The sequence below is a fragment of the Papio anubis genome, chromosome 13, assembly GCF_008728515.1.
Source record: "Papio anubis isolate 15944 chromosome 13, Panubis1.0, whole genome shotgun sequence".
In the NCBI taxonomy this organism is placed as follows: domain Eukaryota; kingdom Metazoa; phylum Chordata; class Mammalia; order Primates; family Cercopithecidae; genus Papio; species Papio anubis.
The window spans coordinates 15,833,214-15,858,055 of record NC_044988.1 but is presented as its reverse complement, the minus strand read 5'-3'; the positions used below and the strand labels follow the sequence as shown (position 1 = coordinate 15,858,055).

Sequence of the window (24,842 nt, the reverse complement as noted above, 5' to 3'; positions counted from 1 at the left end):
TAAACTTACCAAAGCAACCTTTGTCTCCCACAAGTTTTCCGCCAATATATCTATCTCTTAGTTACCTAACCACAATTTACTGCCTCCATCCCAAAACTCTTTCTTGTCATGTCTTCACAAATTTGTCATTTCTTTGTATAAAAGTGATACAAGCCCAGGCGTGGTGGCTCATGCCTGTAATCCCAGCACTTTGGGAGGTCAAGGCAGGTGGATCACCTGAGGTTAGGAATTCAAGACCAGCTTGGCCAACATGGTGAAACCCCGCCTCTACCAAAAATACAAAAATTAGCCAGACATGGTAGTGTACGCTTGTAATTCCAGCTACTCGGGAGACTGAGGCAGGAGAATCGCTTGAACCTGGGAGGTAGAGGTTGCAGTGAGCCAAGATTGGGCCACTACACTCCAGTCTGCAAAGTGATACAAGCTGCCTGCTCTGGACACTTCTTCGGGTCTTCATTTCCTTGTGAAGACTCCCATGTACACCAAAATCCTTAGTAAGACTTGCGTGCATTTCTCCTGTTAATCTATCTTATATCAGTTTGATTCTCAGGCCCAGCTGCAGACTCAGAGGGCAAAGGAGAATTTTTCCTTCCCTGCACCCCATCCTAGGCTGTGAGCTCCCAGTGGGGCCCTCTATGCCTATGCAGGAGGTCTCAATAAAATCCGTGAAAGTGTGGATGGAAAGGAAGTGACAGGGTCTGGATCTTAGTGAGCAGATGATGTGGGAACCCTAAATCACGGCCCACAAGAGAGGGCTGAAGCGCCAGACAAATTCTAGCCAGAAGAGAAGCCTCAGGGTGGTGTGGGGGCCTCTAAACACTGAAGAGCTGCCATGGGGATGACGGATTAGCAGTGTGCTGTGTGGTCTCGGGGGGTAGGAAAAAGCCAGAATTGATGGGTCAAAGTTCCAGGGAGACAGATTCAGCTCAAGGGCTAGAAGAGTTTTCACAGAGCCATGGAAAATGCATTGCTCTGGGCAGCAGCGGGTCCCCTGTCCTTGGACAAACGACACGCACGGTCAGAGGCATATAGTCACTGCACAGGTTATCTTAGCAGGCTTGAACCATGCATGAGCATTTATACTAAAGGGATGTTAAAGTCCCTCCTGCCCCAACTGAGGTCTTTTGGCGGTAACAGTCAGGAGGCACTCATCCATCTGCAAGCTCTCTCTCTCATCCCTCAAGCTCTCTCTCTGTGCGCGACCCAGACCGTCCCTCCCCAGTTCCCTGGGAAACTTAATCCTTCCTGCACGTGCTTCAGCTTCAGCTTCATCCCACGGAAGTCTTTCTGACTCTAATTTTGGTCACTTATTTACATGTCTCCCTATCACCCACTGCTCTGCCTCAAGAGCACGTATCACAAGTTAAACTAGGATATTTACTCTTCTTTTAATGACATCATCAAGCCCCCACGGGCAGAGAAGGCTGAGAGCACCCTCTTTCCTGGAGCACGCCTGGCATCGCACATAAAGCCTAACAGTTCACACTCAGTCTATGAATGGCAACTGTGCCTTCTGTCTGCCTCACCCAAGCATTCTTTCCATGGGTATTTTTCAGAGAACTATTTGTATAACCTTTAACGCCTTGTTCACTCTACCCTGGACACACGAGTTTGTCCTCATTTCTCTTAAGTGCCTCAGACCAGCCCTACTCAACGTGTGGTCAGCAAACACTGGCTACTGTTTGCAGTGAGATGAGTGCAGTCATCAAGAGTGAGCACAGCAACCTGAGGACTTAGGGCTGTTGACTCTTGTAACAACAAAAAATGGACTTGGATTTTGTATCTTTTTCTTCCTATTCACTTGTATTGTAGGTTACAAATGTCTCCAGCTTTGATTTACTCAGGAAAAAAACTGGTCACCATAAATGGTTTGAGCAGCACTGCCTCAGGCAATATTACTTTACTAAATAGTAAGAACAGCAAGTTCTCTCATACTAATTAATAGATAAATATGGGCAGTCATATGTAGAAAGCTGAAACTGAATCCCTTCCTTACACCTTATACAAAAATTAATTCAAGATGGATTAAAATTTGAAATGTTAGACCTAAAACCATAAAAACCCTAGAAGAAAACCTAGGCAATACCATTCAGGACACAGGCATGGGTAAGGACTTCATGACTAAAACACCAAAAGCAATGGCAACAAAAGCCAAAATAGACAAATGGGATCTAATTAAACTAAAGAGCTTCTGCACTGCAAAAGAAACTACCATCAGAGTGAACAGGCAACCTACAGAATGGGAGAAAAATTTTGCAATCTACTCATCTGACAAAGGGCTAATATCCAGAACCTACAAAGAACTTAAATTTACAAGAAAAAAAAAAAAAACAACCCCATCAAAAAGTGGGCAAAGGATATGAAGAGACACTTCTAAAAAGAAGACATTTATGCAGCCAACAGACACATGAAAAAATGCTCATCATCACTGGTCATCAGAGAAATGCCAATCAAAACCATAATGAGATACCATCTCACACCAGTTAGAATGGAGATCATTAAAAAGTCAGGAAACAACAGATGCTGGAGAGGATGTGGAGAAATAGGAACGTTTTTACACTGTTGGTGGGAGTGTAAATTAGTTCAACCATTGTGCAAGAGAGTGTGGCAATTCCTCAAAGATCTAGAACTAGAAATACCATTTGACCCAGCCATCCTATTACTGGGTATATACCCAAAGGATTATAAATCATGCTGCTATAAAGATACATGCACACATATGTTTATTGTAGCACTATTCACAATAGCAAAGACTTGGAACCAACCCAAATATCCATCAGTGACAGACTGGATTAAGAAAATGTGGCACATATACACCATGGAATACTATGCAGCCATAAAAAAAGGATGAGTTCATGTTCCTTTGCAGGGACATGGATGAAGCTGGAAACCATCATTCTCAGCAAAGGACAGAAAACCAAAACCCACATAGGTGGGAGTTGAACAATGAGAACACTTGGACACAGTGTGGGGAACATCACACACGGGGCCTGTCAGCAGGTTGGGGGCTGGGGGAGGGATAGCATTAGGAGAAATACCTACTGTAAATGATGAGTTGATGGGTGCAGCAAACCAACATGTCACATGTATACATACGTAACAAACCTGTACATTGTGCACATATACCCTAGAACTTAAAGTATAATATATATATTATATATATATAAATTATATATATATATTTTATATATATATAAAATACATACAAACATAGAGAGAGAAAGAGAGAAAGAGAGAGAGACACAGTAAGATTGTATATAGCCCAGACCCTGGCAACAATGGCAAAGCTCATTTTTCCTTCTGATATTAAGTCTATCTTCCTCACATAATATGGCTCAAACATGAAAGAGAATCCTAAAAAATGTATTTTAGGCCAGGCACGGTGGCTCATGCCTGTAGTCGCAGCACTTTGGGAGGCCATGGCAGGAGGATCATTTGAGCCCAGGAATTCGAAACCAGCCTAGGCAACCCAGGGAGACCCAGTGTCTCTAAAAAAAATAATAATAATAAAATAAAATAAATTAATAAAGAGAGAGATTTTCATTATTTTAGAGAGAGCAATGATTGCTCAGATCCAAAGGCCAATAGCCATTTTGACCAAGATGAGAAAAGTACCCTGACATAGTCTCATAACATTGGCCACTGTGTCCACTGTCCACGTCCTTAGGCACATTGTGATTCTAGTTTGCACGGCTTTGAACACAAAGAAATGCAAGGTGCTCACAAGCCAAGGACATCAATACTTAACTCTAATAAGCACGATGCTACTTCTATCTTACAACTGATCCTGTTAACACACACACACACGGAACAGGGTCCAATTTAACTGTGCCCACCTATCAGCCTTCCACCTTAGCATCACAGCTCACAGCTCTGCTCACCCGCCTTCCCTCACTGCATCTTCAGTTACACCCAAGGTGGGGGCTTAGCAGCTGAACACACACCCCGTACCTCTAACTCGTGAAGCTAACTTTCCCTAAGGGTCAGCTGAATTTGGCCTTATTTCCCTATTATTCCACCAAAGGTTCATCAGTTACTAGTATTACTGCTTCTCATCACAACTTTACCGGTTTGCCCTTTATCCACTCACCAATCGGTAGAACACAACAGCTACAACGCCGCTGGCAACCACAGACAGGGAATGCTCACAAGTGCCCCAAGGACCTCCCAGGCTGGAAGCAGGGGGGCATTCCCAAATCCCCAAGAAAACACACCAGGTAGTAACTAGTCCATGGGTACTCAACTGGAAGAGAACTACCAGCTAAGTGAGCATTGAGCCATACTACCCCTCACTCCCTTCATTGGGCACAGATGTCATTTTAAATTCCTAACATCGCTACTGATTCCTAGTGTAGACGAAAACCTCATTTCATCATGAATCAAATTATTGTGAAAGAGATATTAAAATACATGAAAAGTAGTGCAATGGGAATCGCCTTTCCCAAAAAGCAGGTGACAGGGTAAGAAATTCAATTTTATCTCATGCTGGTGGTTTATTTGAAACAAGGCTCTTATCAAAACCATACCAAGGATGACAGGGCAGCTGAGTGGACTGTTCAAAATAATTCACCATGCTGGGCGTGGTGGCTCATGCCTGTAATGCACGCACTTTGGGAGGCCAAGGCAGGAGGACTGTGTGAGGCCAAGAGTTTGAGACCAGCCTGGGCAACACAGGGAGACCCTGTCACTACAAAAATAAATTTAAAAATTGGCCAGGTATGGTGACAGACACCTATAGTCTTAGCTACTCAGGAAGCCAAGGCAGGAGGATTGCTGGAGCCCAGGAGGTCGAGGTTGCAGTGAGCTGTGATTGTGCCACTGCATTCCAGCCTAGGCAACAGAGCAAGACCCTGTTTCTAAAAATAAAAAACTCACTAATGTGACATGCAAGTGACGTACTGATAAAAGCTGAAAGCAACCACATGAAGGCAAGGGTATGACAAAAACAAACTGAAGGCCTAAGACATGTAGCACCCATACCTTTATTGAAAAAAAAAAATCGGCTGGGTGTGGTGGCTCATGCCTATAATCCCAGCACTTTGGGAGGTTGAGCCGGGTGGATCGCCTGAGGTCAGAAGTTCAAGACCAGCCTGACCAATATGATGAAACACCGTCTCTACTAAAAATACAAAAATGAGCCAGGCGTAGTGGCTTGCGCCTGTAATCCCAGCTGCTTGGGAGGCTGAGACAGGAGAACTGCTTGAACCCGGGAGGCAGAGGTTGCAGTGAGCAGAGATCACACCATTGCATTCCAGCCTGAGCAACAAGAGTGAAACTCCGTCTCAAAAAAGAAAAGAAAAGAAAAACAACTACATTTGTAAAGACCTGCCATTTTTTCTTTTCTTTTTGAGACAGAGTCTCCCTCTGTCGCCCAGGCTAGAGTGCAATGGCGTGATCTTCACTCACTGCAACCTCCGCCACCCAGGTTCAAGCGATTCTCCTGCCTCAGTCTCCCGAGCAGCTGGGATTACAGGCACATACCACCACACCCAGCTAATTTTTGTATTTTCAGTAGAGACGGGGTTTCGCTACGTTGGTCAGGCTGGTCTCGAAGCCCTGATCTCAGGTCATCCACCCGCCTCAGCCTCCCAAAGTACTAGGATTACAGGCGTGAGCCACCGTGCCTGGCCTCTGCTATTTTCTATCTTAGAAGGCAGAGTTTTGCTGCAATTAAACAATTCTGCTGTTTAAAAAATTTGAGAACTTTAGGAATTCTTTGAAATCACACTTCTAATTACTAACATGATGAAAAGCAAGCAATTTTTAAAGTGACCCAGGAAGAATAGCCAACTGAGTTTTTTCAAATTCCAAAGCTTTTTGTGCACTGGACACAAAATGAACGTTAACTTTTCCTGCTTCCCCATGAAGCCACTTTGCTTTTTATAATTCTAGATCTCTCAGAGCACTCATCAAAACTCTACTTGGGAGTAAACCTGGGGTGCTGGCATGCAACACAACCTACCCTTCAAATAACTCTCGTTTCCACCAAAATAAGAAAAAGGTGGCACGGAGCTGGGTAAAGAGATGACACATTTTGAATGTCTAAGCCTGCAAGAGTTTGTGACAGCTGACTGCCCACAGCACAGCACAGCTGGGAATCTCCAGCAGCTGCCCTCTAACCAAATGGCAGAGCAGAGCAGTTTTCTGAGGGGTCAAGCGAAGAGGGCCAGTCACCTCCAGCGCTTTCCTCCCACCTCGTCCTCATCTCCAACAGTTTCTCTCTAGAAATAACTGAACTTAGGAGATCACCCCCAGGGAGAAGACAGAGGCATGACACCTACAAGTTGCCTATTTATAGAAAGTGTTAACACTCCTCAGGAAAAGATACCAGAAATCTCCTTGGAAACGCCCAAGCCTGTACTCCCTTTGGAATTCTAGTCTGCTAATACCAATGACTGAGTAACCACCTTTAAAACAAAACCAAGGTCTTTGAGGTACTTACGGTTTACCCCCTGGGATTCCTGCCAGGTTTGGAGGAATGGTAGGTACTCTCATGTGAGGGGGAGGATCAAACCCCACCTGGAAACAAAAATAAGGCATTGCAGACTCAGGTTATTGTAGCAGGCACTTTGTGAACGTCAATACCTTTCATTAGAAACTCACAGATCCCCAAAGCAACTTCAATGGGAACAGTGACATGGCCTAGTGTTTTTCTTTTTAATTACTATGCAAGAGGTAATATAAGCACCTCTGAACGCCACAAGACCCACTTCCTTTTTGGGGGGTAGAGAGGAGATGTGATCTATTTGCGCACTGAGAACCACTTCCCCATGGTAAATACCTCCCTTAGACTTGCAAGGAAGTTCACAGAGCAATATGTTGTATTAGGATTTCTCAACCTCAGCACTATTGACATTTTGTGCCCAACAGTTCTTTTCTTTGTTGGGGGCCATCCTGGGCATTGCAGGATGTTGAACAGCATTCCTGGCCCCTACTGTTGATGTGCCAAGAGGAATCCACACCTGCCCCCTCCCACCCCCAGTTATGATAATCAAAAGTGTCTCCAGATATTATCAAATGTCCTCAAGGAAGAAAATCATCCCCAGTTGCGTACCATGGGTCTAATTTAATGCTTAAGCATTCATACATGGATTCCCTACTTTGTGCAGCACAAGGATAGCATCGAGTCTCTCAGCTGACCACCTTACTTTCAACACTTTTGCCCGCCACTGCACAGCCTCTCCTACAAGAGCAGTATCAGGAAAAACCAATGAATCTTAATGTCAGCGCAAACTAGTGGAGGTAATGCTATGTGAAGAGGGGACAAGAGAGAAAGGTGCAGGGCATTTTTCAAACAGCCAAGAGAAATGATGGTGGGATTTTATACCCTTAATGCAATCAATGATTGCAGAGCCAATTCTACCCTTCAAATGCAGTTCTGTGTCTTCCTGGTCAAAAATTAGACCATTTGCACAGTGGCAAGAGGCAGGGCAAACAGGCCAGCCTGCCCCTGTGGTTCAGTCTGTCCAGAATTCTACCTGTTTACAGAGACCACTGCTTATACATCAATCAGGCGATTGGGTTTAAAGTGTAGCACAGGCATAGAAAGAGAGAGCAATGGCTTCTCAGACATTTTTTCCTAAGGTTTAATGAGGAAAAAAGAGTTCAAGAAAATGAATGAAAAGGCTTCTGTGAACCACTTGAATCATTTCATCGCCTTCAAATAAAAAAAATCGACTTTGGTGGGAGAAAACCAGATGTCCCCTGAACCACTGAAGGAGCTTCTAAACACTGCCTTTTTCATCCACAAAAACAGTAAAACAAAAAAACGTTTGGCTCTCACTTAATGAAGCAGCGTGCTGATGAAAGCTGACAAGAGGAAGGCGAGTGTGCGGCTGGGACACTGGGTGTCTTTGTCTCCGAGGTGTGTGGGGCTGGCTGCTCCTGCCCATGCAGCGCAGAGAGGCCTGGCCCCAAACCTGACAGCGCTAAATGGAGCATGCAGCATTCCTACCCCAACCAGAGCCCACCCGACAGCGGCCTACCATGGGGGAGCGCCCGTAGGCCACCACGGCGGCCGCGGCAGCTGCGGCGCTCATCTGGGGTGACATGTTGTGTAAACTGGCATAGGCAGCGCCTGGGCTGGTCAGCTCGCCGTTCATGCCAGCGTGGGGGACCATCCCAAAAGGAGCAGGGTATGGACCAGGAACTGCCAGGGGTGTCCTCAAGCCAGCTGCTGAAAAGAAACACAAGCCACACATCACTCAACTGACCCACTCCATCAAACCTGACCAGCAAGTCTGGCCTCGTCATTTGTTAGTGTCACTCACGGGGAGAGAGAAAGAGGGAAGGCTTCTGGGGAAGGGGGGGAAATCACCTCCAATTTTTATACACTGGATCCCTCCTTCCCCAGAGTGGAATTCATCTCCAGGAAAGAGAAGACTCCAGGGGAAGCACAACCCACACATTTTCTTATTCGTGTAAGTAGCAGCACCGGAAGCCAGGGGAATTAAGCGTATTACCATACCCAATTTACAGAGGGCAAACCAAGGCACAGACACCAAGTGTTTACCTGACTTAATCTCAAAAGAAGATTTTCTCGATAAAATCCAAGATTTCTCTTTCAGTCCGAACTTTCCATTCCCTGGTACCAATTCCAAATGAAAACCCAATCCTGGATTTACGTAAACCAAAGCACGGGTTTAGGAGGAAGATTCTGTTGCCTGTTTTCCTTTGGGCCCAGGCTGTTGCTTTTTTCCTTTCCCACCGGGGGATGTCAGGTTGCAAATTATGAGTTTTTTAAGGGCTGGAGTCACAGGGAAACCCTCCTAATTTCTACTGAAGGAGAGACCACTGATTCCTGAAGCTTCCCCTGGCAGAAAACCAACCAACTACAGTCTGCAAGGAGCGTGGTTGGGCCGGCCAAACCACTGTTTCAGCCAATATTAGCAAAGTCAGATGCACAATGCTAGTTAGGTAGGGAGGCTTGTGTTCAAAATAATTATGAGAAACTTTACTGAAGTCCCTAGGATTTGAATTATTTAAAAATAAAAGAAGGCTGGGCAAGGTGGCTCAAGCCTGTAATCCCAGCACTTTGGGAGGCCGAGGCGGGCAGATCACCTGAGGTCAGGAGTTCGAGTCCAGCCTGGCCAACACGGTGAAACCCCATCTCTACTAAAAATACAAAAATTAGCCAGGTGTGGCGGCAGGCTAATTTTTAAGCCCAGCTCTTTGGGAGGCTGAAGCAAGAGAATCGCTTGAACCCAGGAGGCAGAGGTTGCAGTGAGCTGAGATCACGCCATTACACTCCAGCCTGGGGGAACAAGAGCGAGACTTCGTCTCAAAGAAAAAAAAAAAAAGAAAAGCTGAATGTAAACAGTTGGAGACTGAACAGAGTGCAGCTGCTGAAACCCAAGGACAAACATCTGTTTCTTATCATGGCTTTTTCAGAGATAGGAAGGAGGGTGGCCCTAAGTACATTTCATATTTGTAGGGCAATTGCATCACAACATTAACAGACAGCAAATCAAGCTGGGAATGGGAGAAACCAAACAAAGCACAACAAGAGGCGATGCTCTACCCGCTTGGTTAACGAGGGGGTCTATGGCTGGAGGCTTGCCGAGGCCTGGACGGAGGCCTGGAGTGGCGCTGGTGCCCGGCGTTGGCATGTCGCTCCGAGGCGTTGGTGTGCTGGATTTCAGAACAGGCGTGCTGGCTTTTTCATGCTGGTGTCATTAAACAAATTAAATGAGTATTATTTTTAATCCAAGCCATATTACACAATTTATCACAACAGCAGCTGGGACACTGGGCACCTTCTAGCTACTCCCTCAGCCAATTTTCATAAATCCACACAATGTTGACAGCATTAACTTGTGAGCGAGAAATGTTGACCTTTCCTCTTCCTGCCAGAATTAAAACTCGAGCTAGAGACACAGAACATGATCACACTTCTTCCTCCGCAGATTTTATTTTAAAAGTATTTTCCATCAGGCTGTGGACTTTGGGTCGACGCCAAGTTAGAAAGATGACCACCCAGAGAATCCTTCCCAGGCACTCAGAAACACATGCCCCGGCCGCCAAGAAAGTCCAAGGAAGACCCCTTTTCGAGTCTCCTTTTTAGGTAGCCCTGGGGTTGAGACAAATGGTGAGAGAGAGTGGGGCCAATATCTCAGAGACAAAAGCCCCAGGGTTAGCGTTACCAATATGCCTAAAAAGAACAACACTTTGGAGTTAAGTGCCACTGCCCACTTGCCTACATAACCGAAGTGGACCCATCAGTGCAGAGCAGAGACTGAACACCAGTAAGGGGCCTTTCAGAGGCCAGACGGTAACGGGGTTACAGGGCACCTTCTCTGGCTTTTCAACCTTTCGTGTGCTTTACAACACAGTCCAAGAACCAATACAGTGTGGCAAAGAGCACAGGCTAAAGAGAGCCCTTTCTGACCTTGGATCATGAGCCACAGCTGTGTAGCCTTAAGTTATTCATTCTCCGCAACCGGTAAAACGGGATAATGCCTACAGGGACCAGGTAAGGATCAACTGCAGGGTTGTTATGAAATGTTATTGTTAAAAGATGACGCAGTCTACCAAGTCTGATTGAATGAATGAATGACCACGAGTGGGTTCTGATGCACCAGTTCCTGGCTTCCCCTGGGGCCTCCTTTGTGCATCACTGATCTGACGAGCTCCATAACATCGGGGCATGCTCTATGACATGCCCTGGTATTAGGGATCGGTCTACCAGGTAAATGGTCAGCCTAAGAAAATGAAGACTTAAGAATCTAGGAAGTTTGAGGCCAGGTGTGGTGGCTCACACCTGTAATCCCAGCACTTTGGGAGGCCGAGGCGGGCAGATTGCCTGAGGTCAGGAGTTCAAGACGAGCATGGCCAACATGAAACCCTGTAACAAGCCGAGATTGCACCACCACTGCACTCCAGCCTGGGTGACAGAGTGAGACTCCATCTCAAAAAAAAAAGAAAAAAAAAAAGGAAGAAGAAGAAGAAGGCAATGAACATGGATGCGTGTACACCCTCTCTAATGCGTGGTGGTACCAGGCGTGGTGATGGGCACCTGTAATCCCAGCTACTGGGGAAGCTGAGGCAGGAGAATTGGTTGAACCTGGGAGGCGGAGGTTGCAGTGTGCCGAGATCACACCACTGCACTCCAGCTCGGAAAACAGAGTGAGATTCTGTCTCGGAAAAAAAAAAAAAAAATCTCAGAAGTTTGAACCATTTGTCAACTGGGAAGTTTCAGAGAGCTGTGTGGCAAGGACATATCTCCCAAGTAAGAAGGCAATGAGGCTGGGAGTGGTGGCTCACCCGTGTAATCCCAGCACTTTGAGAGGCCCAAGTGGGTGGATCACCAGGTCAGGAGTTTGAAACCAGCCTGACCAAACGGCGAAACCCCATCTCTACTAAAAATACAAAAAAAAATTAGCTGGGCATGGTGGCACGTGCCTGTAATCCCAGCTACTCAGGAGGCTGAGGCAGGAGAATCGCTTGAACCCAGGAGGCAGGAGTTGCAGTGAGTCGAGATTGTACCACTGCACTCCAGCCTGGGTGACAGAGTGAGACTCTGTCTCAAAAAAGAAGCAGAAGGCGGCAATGAACACGGATGCGTGTACACCCTCCCTAATCGTGGTCAAAAAGAGATGACTGAGAGGGGAAAAAGTAAACCCTGAATGATGACAAAGAACAGAAGGATGAGTTTCACTAGTAAACTCTTCAAAATACAACCCTCAAGCAGCAAAACCCCTACATTTCCAATACTTCAGGGTCCGCCAGTCCACAATGAAACATACACGGCCAAACAGGCAAGTGTCAGTTTTCTTTACCTACCAAGCTCATTTCTTTGGATTTCAAAGAAGTGGAACTTGCCGAGGAGGCCGTGGAAGCTGGGCTGCTAGAAGCATCCTTCTTTAGCAGGCGGTTTTTGTCGATTCCATTTTCCCGGGGCGAGTGGGCAGGGCTTGCTCGCGGAGAGGAAGGGTCCTCAACGAGCATAATCAAAAGTTTTCGTGATTTAGCTTGTAACAGACTGACCTTTCCCTTTCCACACTCATTCTCTAAATTTAAGGACAGTGCTGAAAGTCCTTCGGGTTGGGGGTGTACAAGGTGACCAACACCATGTTATAACAAGAAACATGGTTTCCGCAAACATACCCGCAAACATGCCATAAAAAACAACCCCACAGTCACATCCCTCCTTGTGCCTCAGGCTTAAGAACTTTGCCTAGAGGGCATTGGAAGGAAAGGGGAGCCAGACATCCAACTTAGGCATTCAAAATGTCTACGGAAATATCTTTTTTTAAAGGAAATAAAACTTTATGTCAGTTAGACCATTATTGCTCCATACATGAGCAACCATTAACTTCTTAATGCAAAAAGTTGCAAGAGGTCCCCCGCACTGAGGGGCTCTACTTCCTTCATTCACTGTTAGATTATTTTCATAACATTATTCAAATAATTCTGAAGATAAACTTTGATGAAAAGAATGGTTACCTCATTAGACACATCCACAACTAAGTTGTCATCGCTTTTGTCACCATCACTGTCCTGGAAGAAAGAAACATTAACACCATTTACTAAAAGCTAGGAATGGGTTTGGGGCACAGTTAGATTTCTTTCTATAGTTCTTGGTAGCAGACAGACAAAAAAACTACCTGGGACAGGCCTGCAGGCTCTCTATCAGTTTGTCAGCCCTAGTAATTATTATCATCTTCCCCCTCTTCTCATCTGACCTGGGGCTATGCAAAGCTTCAGGCAGGAATTCTGTAGCAGTAGCAAACCAACTATCCAATCACAACTTGTTTACAGGTGATGGCAAGTTGCAAATACTTGGCAGGTTGTAAGTGCTCAGTAAATGGTTGCAACAGCTGAATTTCTCTTGAGGGCTGAAATCTCTAATTTGAAATATGCATACCCTTATATCGAAGTCTTTCCATATGATTTCAAGGTAAAGCATTTTCCCATGGGATTACTAGTTAATGCAAAAAAACAAAACAAAACAAAACAAAACGAATCCAGCAAAGCTAGCCGGTGGATGGAATAAGCAAACAAAACCCAATCTTTTTCTCTTAAGTAACAAAAAATTAAAAATTAACCTTTTTTGCAATCAGCTTGAAGTATTTTTGGAAAGATAATAGATGGCAATATTTGAAAGGCACTGGCATTCTGCAGTAAGGCTCTCATTGTCCCTTCATAAAGCTACAGTATTTACTAATCAGAGGAAACTCCAAGGTAGCACTGGGGTTGGAAAATATTCGGAAAAGCTGTTCAGCCGGGCACGGTGGCTCACGCCTGTAATCCCAGCACTTTGGGAGGCCAACGCGGGCAGGCAGACCACTTGAGGCCAGGAGTTCAAGATCAGCCTGGCCAACATGGTGAAACCCTGTCTCTACTAAAAATACAAAAATTAGCCGGGCGTGGTGGCGCATGCCTGCAGTCACAGCTATTCAGGCGGCTGAGGCACAAGAATCGTTTGAACCCAGGAGGTGTAGGTTTCAGTGAGCTGAGATCATGCCACTGCACTCTGGCCTGGCCGACAAAGCAAGACTCTGTCTCAAAAAAATAAATAAAATAAAGCCTGTTCAATTTAATGATGTGGGCCGGACGCAGTGGTTCATGCCTATAATCCCAGCACTTTGGGTGGCTGAGGCGGGTGGATCACGAGGTCAGGAGCTTGCGACCAGCCTGACCAACATGGTGAAACCCCGTCTCTACTAAAAACACAAAAATTAGCTGGGTGTAATGGTGTGCACCTGTAATCTCAGCTACTCAGGAGACTGAAGCAGGAGAAATCGCTTGAACCTGGGAGACGGAGGTTGCAGTGAGCCGAGACTGTGCCACTGCACTCCAGCCTGGGTGACAAGAGCAAGACTCTATCTCAAAAAAAAAAAACAACAACAAACAAAAAAACAATTCAATGATGCGATCACCCCCTCCATCAAGTTTGAGGCAGGCTGAAAAAGTCTACTCTCTTAGCCAAAATATCTCATGTCCTTTAGGGCAGAGTAATACATTATACAATGTAGGTATATGGAAAAAGCAGGACATCTCAATGGGTTTGAATTCTTGGAAAGGAAGAGGTCCCAAATTTATGATCTAAACAATGCTTGTACTGATACTGTTGTCAATGAAGAATATAGAAATAATATCTGAAAAGTTCTTAGTACAAACAAGTGCAAATATTATCCACATTGGCCTTCTGAAGTAGGCCCACAGATCTAGGCTAGAAAGTTTACCCTCAACTCTAAATTCAAGTCTTACATGATTTGTTTCCTAATCATACACAGAGCACTACATGTGGGAGACCCAATTTATTTTCTTCAATAGTGTGTTACAAGATATATTTTAGCCATGGTTACAGGGCACCATGCAATTCACCAGTAACAATTCAAATTACAACCATTGAGGAAGCCTGGGTAATCCTAAATAACAGTCTACTGAAATAAATATTTTCATACAATAAAGAACAAAACTAATACTAACGAAAATCCGTTTTCTCTTGGTAAAGCCCACAGCAAAGCACAAATGTTTCCAGGTATTAAGGGTGGTGGTGGTGGAAAAATATAAACTAAAAGAGTTTATCTTCTACAAAGAAAATTATAAAAATGGCTAAGTTAGTACACACACGGAACTAGCAAAAATAGCGAACAATTCCTTTATGACAATGGAACTCTGAAGTGAGTTTACTGTAATTTAAATCTTAGCTTTCTACTGGACCCTTCTGCAAAGGGTACTGCAAAGGACAGTACATGTCTGTCATCGGTGATCTAAGATCTGAGGCCTTTGTCCCAGACTCTCCAACATACTCTCCACACACGGTCCCTAACCATTATCCAACCAGACAAACCTAGTACACGCAGGTTACAAAACTACCATGCCAAGCTTTATGGATTCTAGAGCACTCATTACTAAATAACTTACTATACACAACAGCCTCATGAAGGGCAATTCAGAATTCTACATTAGCAAATATCTGCATGTCATAAACCTTCCAACTTGCTTCGTAACATCAGAATTCTACCTCAGCAAATATCTGCATGTCATAAACCTTCCAACTTGCTTAGTAACGCTGAATGTCACAATGAAAGTACATGCATGGGACATTGGCTTTGGGCAACAGACAAGGGGAGAATGATATATGCTAAAAAGTGTTGGGTTAGGATGGGGAGAACCAACCGCTTTGTTTCTTAGTATGTTATTAAAGCATGGTGCAAAGTGCGAACCAAATACAGGATCTCTGGTAAAATAATCGAATACTGGAGCTGGGTTTGGGCATCTTAGCATAGTGTCAAAGAGCAGAGATACTAGAGCTGGCTCCAGCAAATCACTGGGATGTTATAAGAGTTAAATGAAATAATCCATGTAAAAATCACAAGGTACCTGGCACCAACTCCAGGTGGTGCTCAAAAAGATGTTACCTATCATCAGCTATAGGCTTGGGCAAGCCAGCAGCAGACACTATCGTCGGTCTAGTGTTTAGAACTCCACATAGCCTGCACAGTTGACGCCTCTTCCTCCAAGGGCATCAGGGACGTAGCCCCAATTCAGCAACTCTGCTTTCATACTGTTCCTGAGAATGCATCCATCCTGAAACAGACACTCGGGGACACACAGGCAACTCCAAGTCATACATCGGCTGCAATGTTTATAACCCTGAGACCAGAGCCAATGGCCATCTGGCTTGGTTTGGTTTCCTTTTGAATGTGGTTTTAGCTGGATCTGTGACAAGAGTCCCCACTCCATCAACCAGTAGAGTGATCTCATCTACAGAATTTAAACAAGATGCCTCTGGGGTTTCTTCCATTTTCACCACGAACTTAGTTCACTAGAACGCTCACTGTGGAAAACGTTGAGCTCTGTCTTGAGAAGTAGTATGAGCCTGTATCATCAGAACAGCATCCACAAAGCTTCTGTGACACTATAATTTTTACTCTATTTTAGCAGGAGTGGCTACTAAATTCACAGAGTCCAGGACAAAATGAAAAATGCAGAGACCTTATTCAAAAATTGAGAATGTAAAGAGAGTGAGATCTGAGCATTACACCAAGAGAGGGCAGGGGCTGGGGGGACTCCTAACAACAGCAGGGCCCTGAGCAACCACAGCGCACAAAGCCAGCCCTGCATTTTCATATTCCCTTTTGAGTAACAAAGGCAGGAAGTCCAAAGCGTAACACTGAGCCCGGCAGAAGCATAATTTACTGCCCCAAAGGGAAATAATATCCTACAATGTAAGAACCTCTCCTCTTTATGTTATTATTTTTAAGGACATGGAATTATCACTAAGATCTTAAGAGTATACTTGGATACTCACTTAGGTGAGCAGTAAGCAAACAAATGCTATTTCAAGTCCTTTAATTACTTACATAGTGGCTGGAGTCCTTATCATCCACCTTCCTTTTCTTGATGTCATTGGAAAATTCAGGCCCATTTCTGCGTTTATCTGTGCCTCTCAGACTGTCTGGGACCAGAAGGGAATTACTCTGCAAGACAAAAAAATTAATCAAAGATTTCTTCCCAAGCCTCTTTGTACACATGAAAACCCAACCTCGATGTGAGAACTATTTTTGAAAGGTGATACCTACACAGCCTTTCATTCCATTTAATTCATCTCATCTAAAGACTCTGATGGCAAACGTATCTACAGGTTTACACACTTAAAAAGGAGACCCTGACTTTGCAATTAAACCATCCAAAGCTAGGTGGATTCTTCAGGCCTCCTTGGAAATGTGCTTCTGTTCTATTTACTGTTGGAGAAATAGGAGCTTACTGTGTTGTATGTGGATGTGTTTTTATTCTTTCCCACTGCGACTTCCTGGTCAGGAATGCGAATGGCCTATGCGCAAATCTTGAGATTACTCTATTAGACATATTCTTTAACTGTAAGAGTCAATGTGTACCACTCTAAAAAGGCACAAAGGAAGCGGTGGGATTAACAGCATGGTTTCCTAAAAGGCAAATCACATTTTCCACAGCAACAATGAAGGAACTCTTTTGAATTCTTTTAATTTATTGTTGAAAATAAGACTTGGTGTTCCTCGCCAATAGCGCTGAAATTTAAGACCCAAGGGGGGAATTTCGGCCAGTGAATCTTCAATAGCAAGGCCAGCTCCCACACACAAAAGCAGGAACAAGGACTAATCTTTTCCACAAACCACACAGGATACTTTCATTCGCATATGCTGAGTAGGAACTGTTGACCCAAAGAAAACAGGCATTTTAGATATTTTGGGGTCACATGACATGATCTGACATCTCTTCAATTCCCATCTCCCCTCGGGCTAAAGCATCAGAACATGTTACAATGAGTTCTTTTAAGTGTGGGATTAGCATATGCAAGGGGGCAATTTGTTCAGTGATGTGTTACTGCCCTGAACAATGTTGAATGAGCTGTGCAAAAACCTCCTTTCACAAAGCCCAGATAACCCCAATCTCTGAAAGATGTTTGAGAACTAAGAGGGCGGTGTCCAGGGCCAACAGACAATTATGTTACCTTTCTCTGCCACAATTTAAAACAGAAGGGGCTGGGGGATGCCTTTAAGTTAGACCACATCTAATCGACAGTATACAACAGGAGCAAATACTTTATGGTACCTTTTTAAAAGCCGTGAGTTTCATTCCTAACCAGCCAGAGGTAATCAGCCAGGTGGCCAGCCCTCAAAGCTCCCCCTGAAAACCATGGACCCCACCATGGGAGGGTTGTTCCCAGCTCAACCATATGCAGGAGGAAATCAAAACTGGGGACCAGAAGGCAATCCCAAGCCTCTTGGCCCTCCTCAGGGACCGACTCTAAAGGAGCTGGGCTCTTTTATTCATGACTGTTCAAGCTACACAAATGCCAGGAGGCTTAGATAAAAGCAGCTGGGAGGGACCAATGCAATTCAATATAGAGAAGCTCAAAGTAATGTCTTTACCACAGTGTTTGGGGCTGAAAGGTGAGCCGGCTGGATCCCTGAACTAATTACCTAGATAAATGTCCGCTAAAAACTAACCCCTCCAACCCAGACCCACAGCTGACAAGGCTGCAGGAGACCTAACTCTTGCAAAGTGCCAACACGCCCTCTGAAAAGCCGGGCCAGAGCAGCAGCTGCTTGTTCACACATGGGAAACATGTTTAAATACACCTCTCTCTTCTAGTTTATTTCAGCCCCGAGGTCTCCTCCTCCAGACTCTGAGCAGCATCCAGGGCAGGGCTATGTCTTATTCAACTTTAAATCCGCCCAAGTGCCCAGCAAAATGGGGCATAGAGTCAGTGTGTGCTGACCAGTCTCTCCACAGTCTTCCAAGCTCTCCTGCTGTCATCAGCACTGCACGTCCAAGCCACAGGGCCATTCCAAGGCAGCTTCTTAATGTCTTTTTTTTTTTTAATGATGTCAAGTAGTACTGTGAACGTAAAAGTAAACTACACTTCTGTTAGAAACAATACAATTTCTGTTAGAAACAATAACCTTTCTATGACTGGACGTTTAAGACTGTCAAGCTTTGAGGCCTCTGTGTCTATGTGTTCAAAGTTACTACTGTAATTTCCGCTTGAGCAGCTTAAATGAAGCTTATAGTCTGAATAGGTTTTGAAAAGCTCTGAAAGTTCCTCCAAATGTGGTGGACAGGGCTAGTAATTAGCAGCACTGCTTATCTGAAATGGACCCCATTCAACAGCAGACTTCAACAAGTTACAAAACAAGATGCCTCATCATACCTTTGATGGTGTAAAATTGACTCAAAACAAGGCAGCAGAGAGTGTGGGCTGGAAAGGCACAGGAAAACCACACTCAGACCCAGGGATCCCTGGCCCATGCAGCTGCCGGACGCCCGGCCGGCTTTCTACCTGAAGGCTACCCCACCAAAAAGAGACCGCTTCCTTTTATTCTTGTTCTCGTGAACCCAGTTTTCTGTGTATAACTGCCCCTGACTTCTTCCAGCCCTGATGTTGCTTTCATTGTTGTTCTGGATATGAGCAAATAGTTCCAGCCTAATGAGATTCACTGGCAGAAACAGCAACAGCAACCATTCTGGTTTTTAAACTACTGCCTGGGGGACCCTTACCTTCATGATTCCCTCACTTGTTCCCAGAAACCCAAAAGTGACTTGGTGGGTACTGCATTTTTTGAGGTATTTTTCCCTCACGCTGTGATTTCTCCTTGTGCACCCCCTACTGTGTGTTGCTTCTGGCTCCAGGGTAGAACACAGTCATTTTGATGGCCATTAAGAGCCACTTTATACATATTTTGAGAATTCAGAGATTAAACCTGGGTATTGACTAAATTGTCATTTTGATCCTCCAAAATTTCGAATGCTATGTTGTCTGGGTCCTCATCTAACAAATCGAGGCAACATTTATGAGGATACCATTTGCAAAAGAATGAAACAGAGGTTGCTTTGCATTAAGCTATTTAAAAATGGTTATGAGGCCGGGGCGGTGGCTCGTGCCTGTAATCCCAGCACTTTGGGAGGCCAAGGCGGACAGATTGCCTGAGGACAGGAGTTCGAGACCAGCTGGGCCAACATGGTGAAACCCCATCTGTACTAAAAAAAAAAAAAAAATTAGCCTGTAATCCCAGCTATTTAGGAGGCTGCGGCATAAGAATCGCTTGAACCCAGTAGGTGGAGGTTGCAATGAGCAGAGATTGTGCCACTGCACTCCAGCCTGGGTGACAGAGTGAGACTCTACCTCAAAAAAATAATAAAATGAAAAATCAAAAAAAAAAAAAAAGTCATGCATTCTAAACACAGAAAATAATTAGAAACAAACCTGAGAAGAGGCTAAAGCAACTGTCGAGACATTTTGTTCCTCCTCCTCCTGCTCCTTTAATCTGGAGGACTAGGATGTCCCAAGACAGAGGTAATTTGCCTGGGGCCAAGCGGCTCTGTCCACTACCTTCTGATTCCTATTACAGTCAAAGTGCCTCCTCTTTCAGAAGAGTGATTTTTAAACTCAAGTTTATATACATGGAACACTTATACCCAAAAACTTATTTGAAATTCAGCCTGGCTCTTTAAACTACTGCACTTAACATTCTAATGTGACATAATACCTGACGCATGGTTTCTCTGACCCACCTCCTAACCAACAGAATGCCTTGCTTTGATCAGGTTAGATGGCTTCCATACCAAAAATAGAAATGTGTAATTTTTAAATGAACATTTTAAAGTCTACTTTAAAATGAACTAGGAATAGTCCCAAATTCCTGCCGTGCTACTCAAAACCCAAAATTAACGCTGAAAAAGGCCTCAGCAGAGAGTGACAAAGCAGCCCAGGTACACACAGGCTTCATGGGATGCCAATCACCGCGGGTAATCATCCTACAGACCTATTTGCCACTGTAGACACCTCTTCCTAAGTCTATATTTTGAAAGATTTTAATCTACCAAACAGGATTCATCAAGTAGAATTCATTTTTCAAATATTTATTTGCCAAATAAATATTTAATTGAGAATCAGCTTTTTGATCAACATGAGAACCAGTGTTACCATACTGACTGATATACTCTAATTCCAGCCAAGAAACCCAATGCTTTATTTCACCTTGCAGCTGGTAAAATTTAAATATCTGCCAGGATTTTTAAAGACTGTAAATGTTGGGCAGACTTCTATTACAAGTGTCCCAAGGACTGAGGTTTCTAGACTGTATGTAAGTTTTCCTTTATTTAAAAAAATTGTTTAAGAAATAAACAAAATCACCTTATTTATGTCTTCTACAGAAACTCAAAATAGGAGTTATACAGCCCACGGAGGACATTACAAACCTGGGCAAATCAGTTGAAAACATACTGTTCAAAACAAACTAAAATTCTAAAACCAAATAATTTTCTGCACCTACGTGTGGCACACACTTACGGGTACAGGGTCAAGTAAAACATAAAGGGAGAAGCATATCTGAGAAGTCTAAAAGAAAAGATCCTCCTAGAATGCTCAGTATCAGATACATAAAGAGGGTTCAAAAATGGGCAGAACTGGCATAACTTTTATATAGAAAGTACATGAGATGATTAGATGAGGTGCAAGAACAGAGAAACCATATACTCCACAAGAAGGGACTCTCTCTCTCTCTCTCTCACGAAAATCTGGAATTCTGTGAGAATGCCAAATCTCAGAGGGCATCTTCACTGGCAACAAGCAAATTACTACTTATTAATATATGCTTCCTAAGGGTTACATCTAACTTGCACTAATAGGATGACAGAATAGAACGGCTATGACAGCAAAAGAGCTGGTCAGAAGAAATGAGGAATGGCAGATCTTCCGATATTACAGCTTGTGTGCATTCTGAGACAAATTCTGAGCACAATTTCCTAACTGTGGGAACCATGTTTTATTAAACACACACCAGGATCTTTCCCTGCGGTAGCTCCATGACCTCAGGGTAACTAGATAATTGGCAAAGTGTTTGAATTTCCTGGATGCAAGAGGCCAACATATTCTCTTAAAATAAAGCAAAAATAAACATTCCAACACAATTATGAAACCATACCTTCATATAAGAACTTACAATGTAAGCAGATGGGTTGACTGAACCTCAGAGAGCACCCAGTGGCATCAAAAGAACATGTTAAGACTGGGACTCTGTATTCCTTTATCCTGACCATTCAGCACAAGTGATGTGTCTATTTCATGCTCCAAACACCCATTCAAGACAAAGGTAGCAAAGACCCAGCCACTTCAATAAGGATAAAAACCAGTCTTTATAGTCTTGTTCCAATAATCTCACTTTTCTTCAGCAATTTAACACTAATGGTTGTTCACATCTACTAACCTGTTCTGAAAAGTAACCCCAGAAACTATGGGGGGAGAGGGGAAAAAGCAACTTTAATAAAATGCTGCCCTGTCAATGCTACCAAACACTAGTTACAGAGGCCTTCATGCATCCTAAGACCTCCAAGCAACTTCTCTGCCAACAAGTTCAAACCCTGAAACCACCAGCAGCAAAACTGAAAGGAAAACCCATTCATGCACACAGCAAAAGCAAGACAGGTTTCCCTAATGCAAAAATAAAGCACATTATTCAAATGGATTTCTTTAGCTGCCATGCTGATTCCCCTTGGGAACTTTCTCCTCCCCGCAGGAAAAGTGTTTGTGTCAGAGGTACAGATTGGAAACTCGTGACACCTCATTTATCCTCAGTTACACTAAGGCAGTAGGAACCTAATTTACTAGCACACTCCACACTGACAATTAACTTCTCGGTGAACATTAAAACAATTAGGTAACGACGCACCCCATCACATCTGTGTGCCTTCTCCATCTACACCTGGTATCAATTAAGCCATCACCCTGCGCCGTACTTTTTGCTACGGTCCAATTGGTCATTCACGTACTCTGCCCAAAACTTCAACTACTGCATTTTTAACCCATAAAACTAATGAGATCCCCACTTGTTAACAACATGACAAAGTTGAAAATCTGTCCACTGGCAATCACATCACATCTCACAACCCTGCCTGTGCAGCCCGTCTGAAGGGCACACATTGATGTTTCACACAGTTTAAATGCAAACTCTGGGGAAGAACCAGTGCATTCCTGCACCTTGATTTTGCAACTCATCGAGTCAGGAGGACTCACAGAAAGGTAGCCGTGCAGGTGACATACAGGGCCAGTTAATGTTGAGGATGGACAGGGTGCTAAAACCACGATGCCTTCGTCACCACCCTCTCATTTGTAGCTGGCCCTTCTACCCTCCTCCAGGCAAAGCAAAACAAACAAACTCTGGAGCAGACAATAAATACAATTATTTAAAATTAATTTTTAAATAACCTCATGACACTGCCATTCCCCATCTCAGGACCTAATCACAGCAAAACCAAAACCTCTATGTCAAAGCATTTTTGAAAGCATGGTTTCTAAGAGCTGCTTACCTGTTTCTGTGCCTCTTTGCTCTCTAGCCCCTGTTGAGATAATTGCTAATGCAAGAAATGGCCCTGAAACTACAAAGCCATTAGGTCAGGACTTGACTAAGTCATCTTGTATCTGACAGCACTTACATTTATACCTCCTTATCTCAAAGATAAGGACACAGAATTTGTTGTCCACCTATGTTCCAGTGAGGAAATGATAAAAATGATTATAGGGACAAAAACAATCGCAGGTTTTCTAATTACAGAGCACAAACTCAAAAAAGAGGTTTTGGAGGGAAAAATTGTTCTCTCGCTTTTTGTTTTTTGTTTTTTTTTTTTTAAAGATGCTCTATTTTCACTGTAATCACAGTGAGATAAAACCTGAACATTAATCCAGTCCACCAAGGCCCCGATATCTACCTGACTTATTGCATCCACAGTCAACAGACGCCTCTACCTGGTACAGGCTCCTGACAATCTAGAAACCACCAGGGCTTTCAAGGGTTCAACCTACTCACAGCAGTGTTGCCAACATTCTCAAAGAGGATCTATCTTTTTTAAGCAGAGTTTTAAACTTGGCCAGAAGGGAAACCTGCCCAGGAGACTGCTTAAGAAAACGTAAGCGTTTTCCATTGTGCCCAAAAATTGAAATTTTACGTGACTCATCTCAGTTTTAGCCTTTATTTCCAGGCAATCTCTTAAAATGTCAGGTCAAGATGAATTCATAAGTATTTAGGCAAAAACAGCACCTCCAAGGCTGTGTCTACTTTTGAGAAATTTGATTATCAGGAAACTGATCAAGTTAATAAGCAGCTGAGATCAGTTTCACGGTGCTGACGTGCTGAGAACCAACAGTAACTGCCACATTGGCACGCGGATCCTTATTTCCATAACTGCCTGTGTAATATGTACTTTAAAAAGGGAGAGAAAACCAAGGCTGGGTGCAGAGGCCCACGCCTGTCATCTCAGCACTTCGGGAGGCCAAGGTGGGAGGATCACTTGAAGCCAAGAGTTTGAGACCAGCCTAGGCAACATACTGAGACTCTGAGTGTACAAAAATTAAAAGAAAAATTGTTTTAATTAAAAAAATAAATAGGAGAGAAACCCAGAAGTAACTGCATTGAGAGTCATGAATGATGCATTTACTGTTGTCTTGCTACTCTGCCAACGGCAGTGGGAGGAGGGCATTCCCTAAGCACCTTCCATGCTGTCTGCTATCCTCCCACCTGAGGCCTCCTAACCCCCTCCCTATGAGGCAACCACTACGATCACCTCTTATAGATGGGACTAGGAAGGCACAAAAGAATGAAAAAGCCTTGCCTGTGTAGCCAGAATTCCACTCAGGTCTGCCTTTGTACAAAACTCACGTTCATTCTACCACCTGGTGCCACCACGGTTCCCATGGGCCTCTGGGAGTGAAGGTGATTTTTTTTCCCCAGAAAAAGACCAACAGTATTCTTTTCCAAAGTCCCACATCTTAACTCCTCCTTGCCTTCCATAATGTTGTCATTTTGAGAAAAAGTGACATATGGGTGGTCCTAACTAGGATTTGGTCCTGCCTCTGACAATTAACTAGTCAAGAACAGCTAGAGAAGAGTAACAAGAAAGAAAAGAAAGAAACCACCTTATGTAAAACAAGGTGATGTTTGTCGTAATTATCTCTAGGTAAGCTCTAAATACAAACTCCTGGTGATTTTAGAAGTCAATTACAGAGTGACAACATGGTCCCTCAGATTACTAACTCTCAATCTCTGTTAACTAAGTAACTATGTGACCAGATGCATCCAGCCTCCTTGATAAAGGAGGTTTTTTTATGGTGCTGTGCCATATGACCTGAAAGACAGATGAGTGGTGCTTAGACTGTTCTGAGTCAGGAACCCCTTTTTGAGAATTTGACGAGTTATAATCTCTCCCCAGAATTCTGCAAATGAACACAGACCCACCACAATCTGCATATACTTATACAGTCCATCCATGAACGCCACTGCGTACGTCTACAAACTGTCTGCTCTGGAGTCTTCCCCAGAGTCTCCTCCCTTTTCCAAACAGTGATCACACTGGCTAAG

The 24,842-nt window shown here is 44.0% G+C and overlaps 1 protein-coding gene across 13 annotated transcripts in view; it reads right to left on the bottom strand.

The window, feature by feature from the left end:
• TLE1 (TLE family member 1, transcriptional corepressor) overlaps positions 1-24,842 on the bottom strand; it is a 107,201-nt gene that overhangs the window by 20,581 nt on the left and 61,778 nt on the right. For 8 of the 13 annotated variants that reach the window (XM_031654102.1, XM_031654100.1, XM_031654097.1 and 5 more), the window contains 6 exons: positions 16,314-16,430; positions 12,445-12,498; positions 11,782-11,934; positions 9,521-9,665; positions 7,986-8,176; positions 6,443-6,519 (listed from right to left, as the gene is read on the bottom strand). In XM_031654102.1, the coding sequence (XP_031509962.1) occupies positions 6,443-6,519; positions 7,986-8,176; positions 9,521-9,665; positions 11,782-11,934; positions 12,445-12,498; positions 16,314-16,430 (737 nt within the window). The remainder of the gene's footprint in view (positions 1-6,442; positions 6,520-7,985; positions 8,177-9,520; positions 9,666-11,781; positions 11,935-12,444; positions 12,499-16,313; positions 16,431-24,842) is intronic. The other 5 variants (XM_031654098.1, XM_031654101.1, XM_031654106.1 and 2 more) reach the window with 3 other exon arrangements.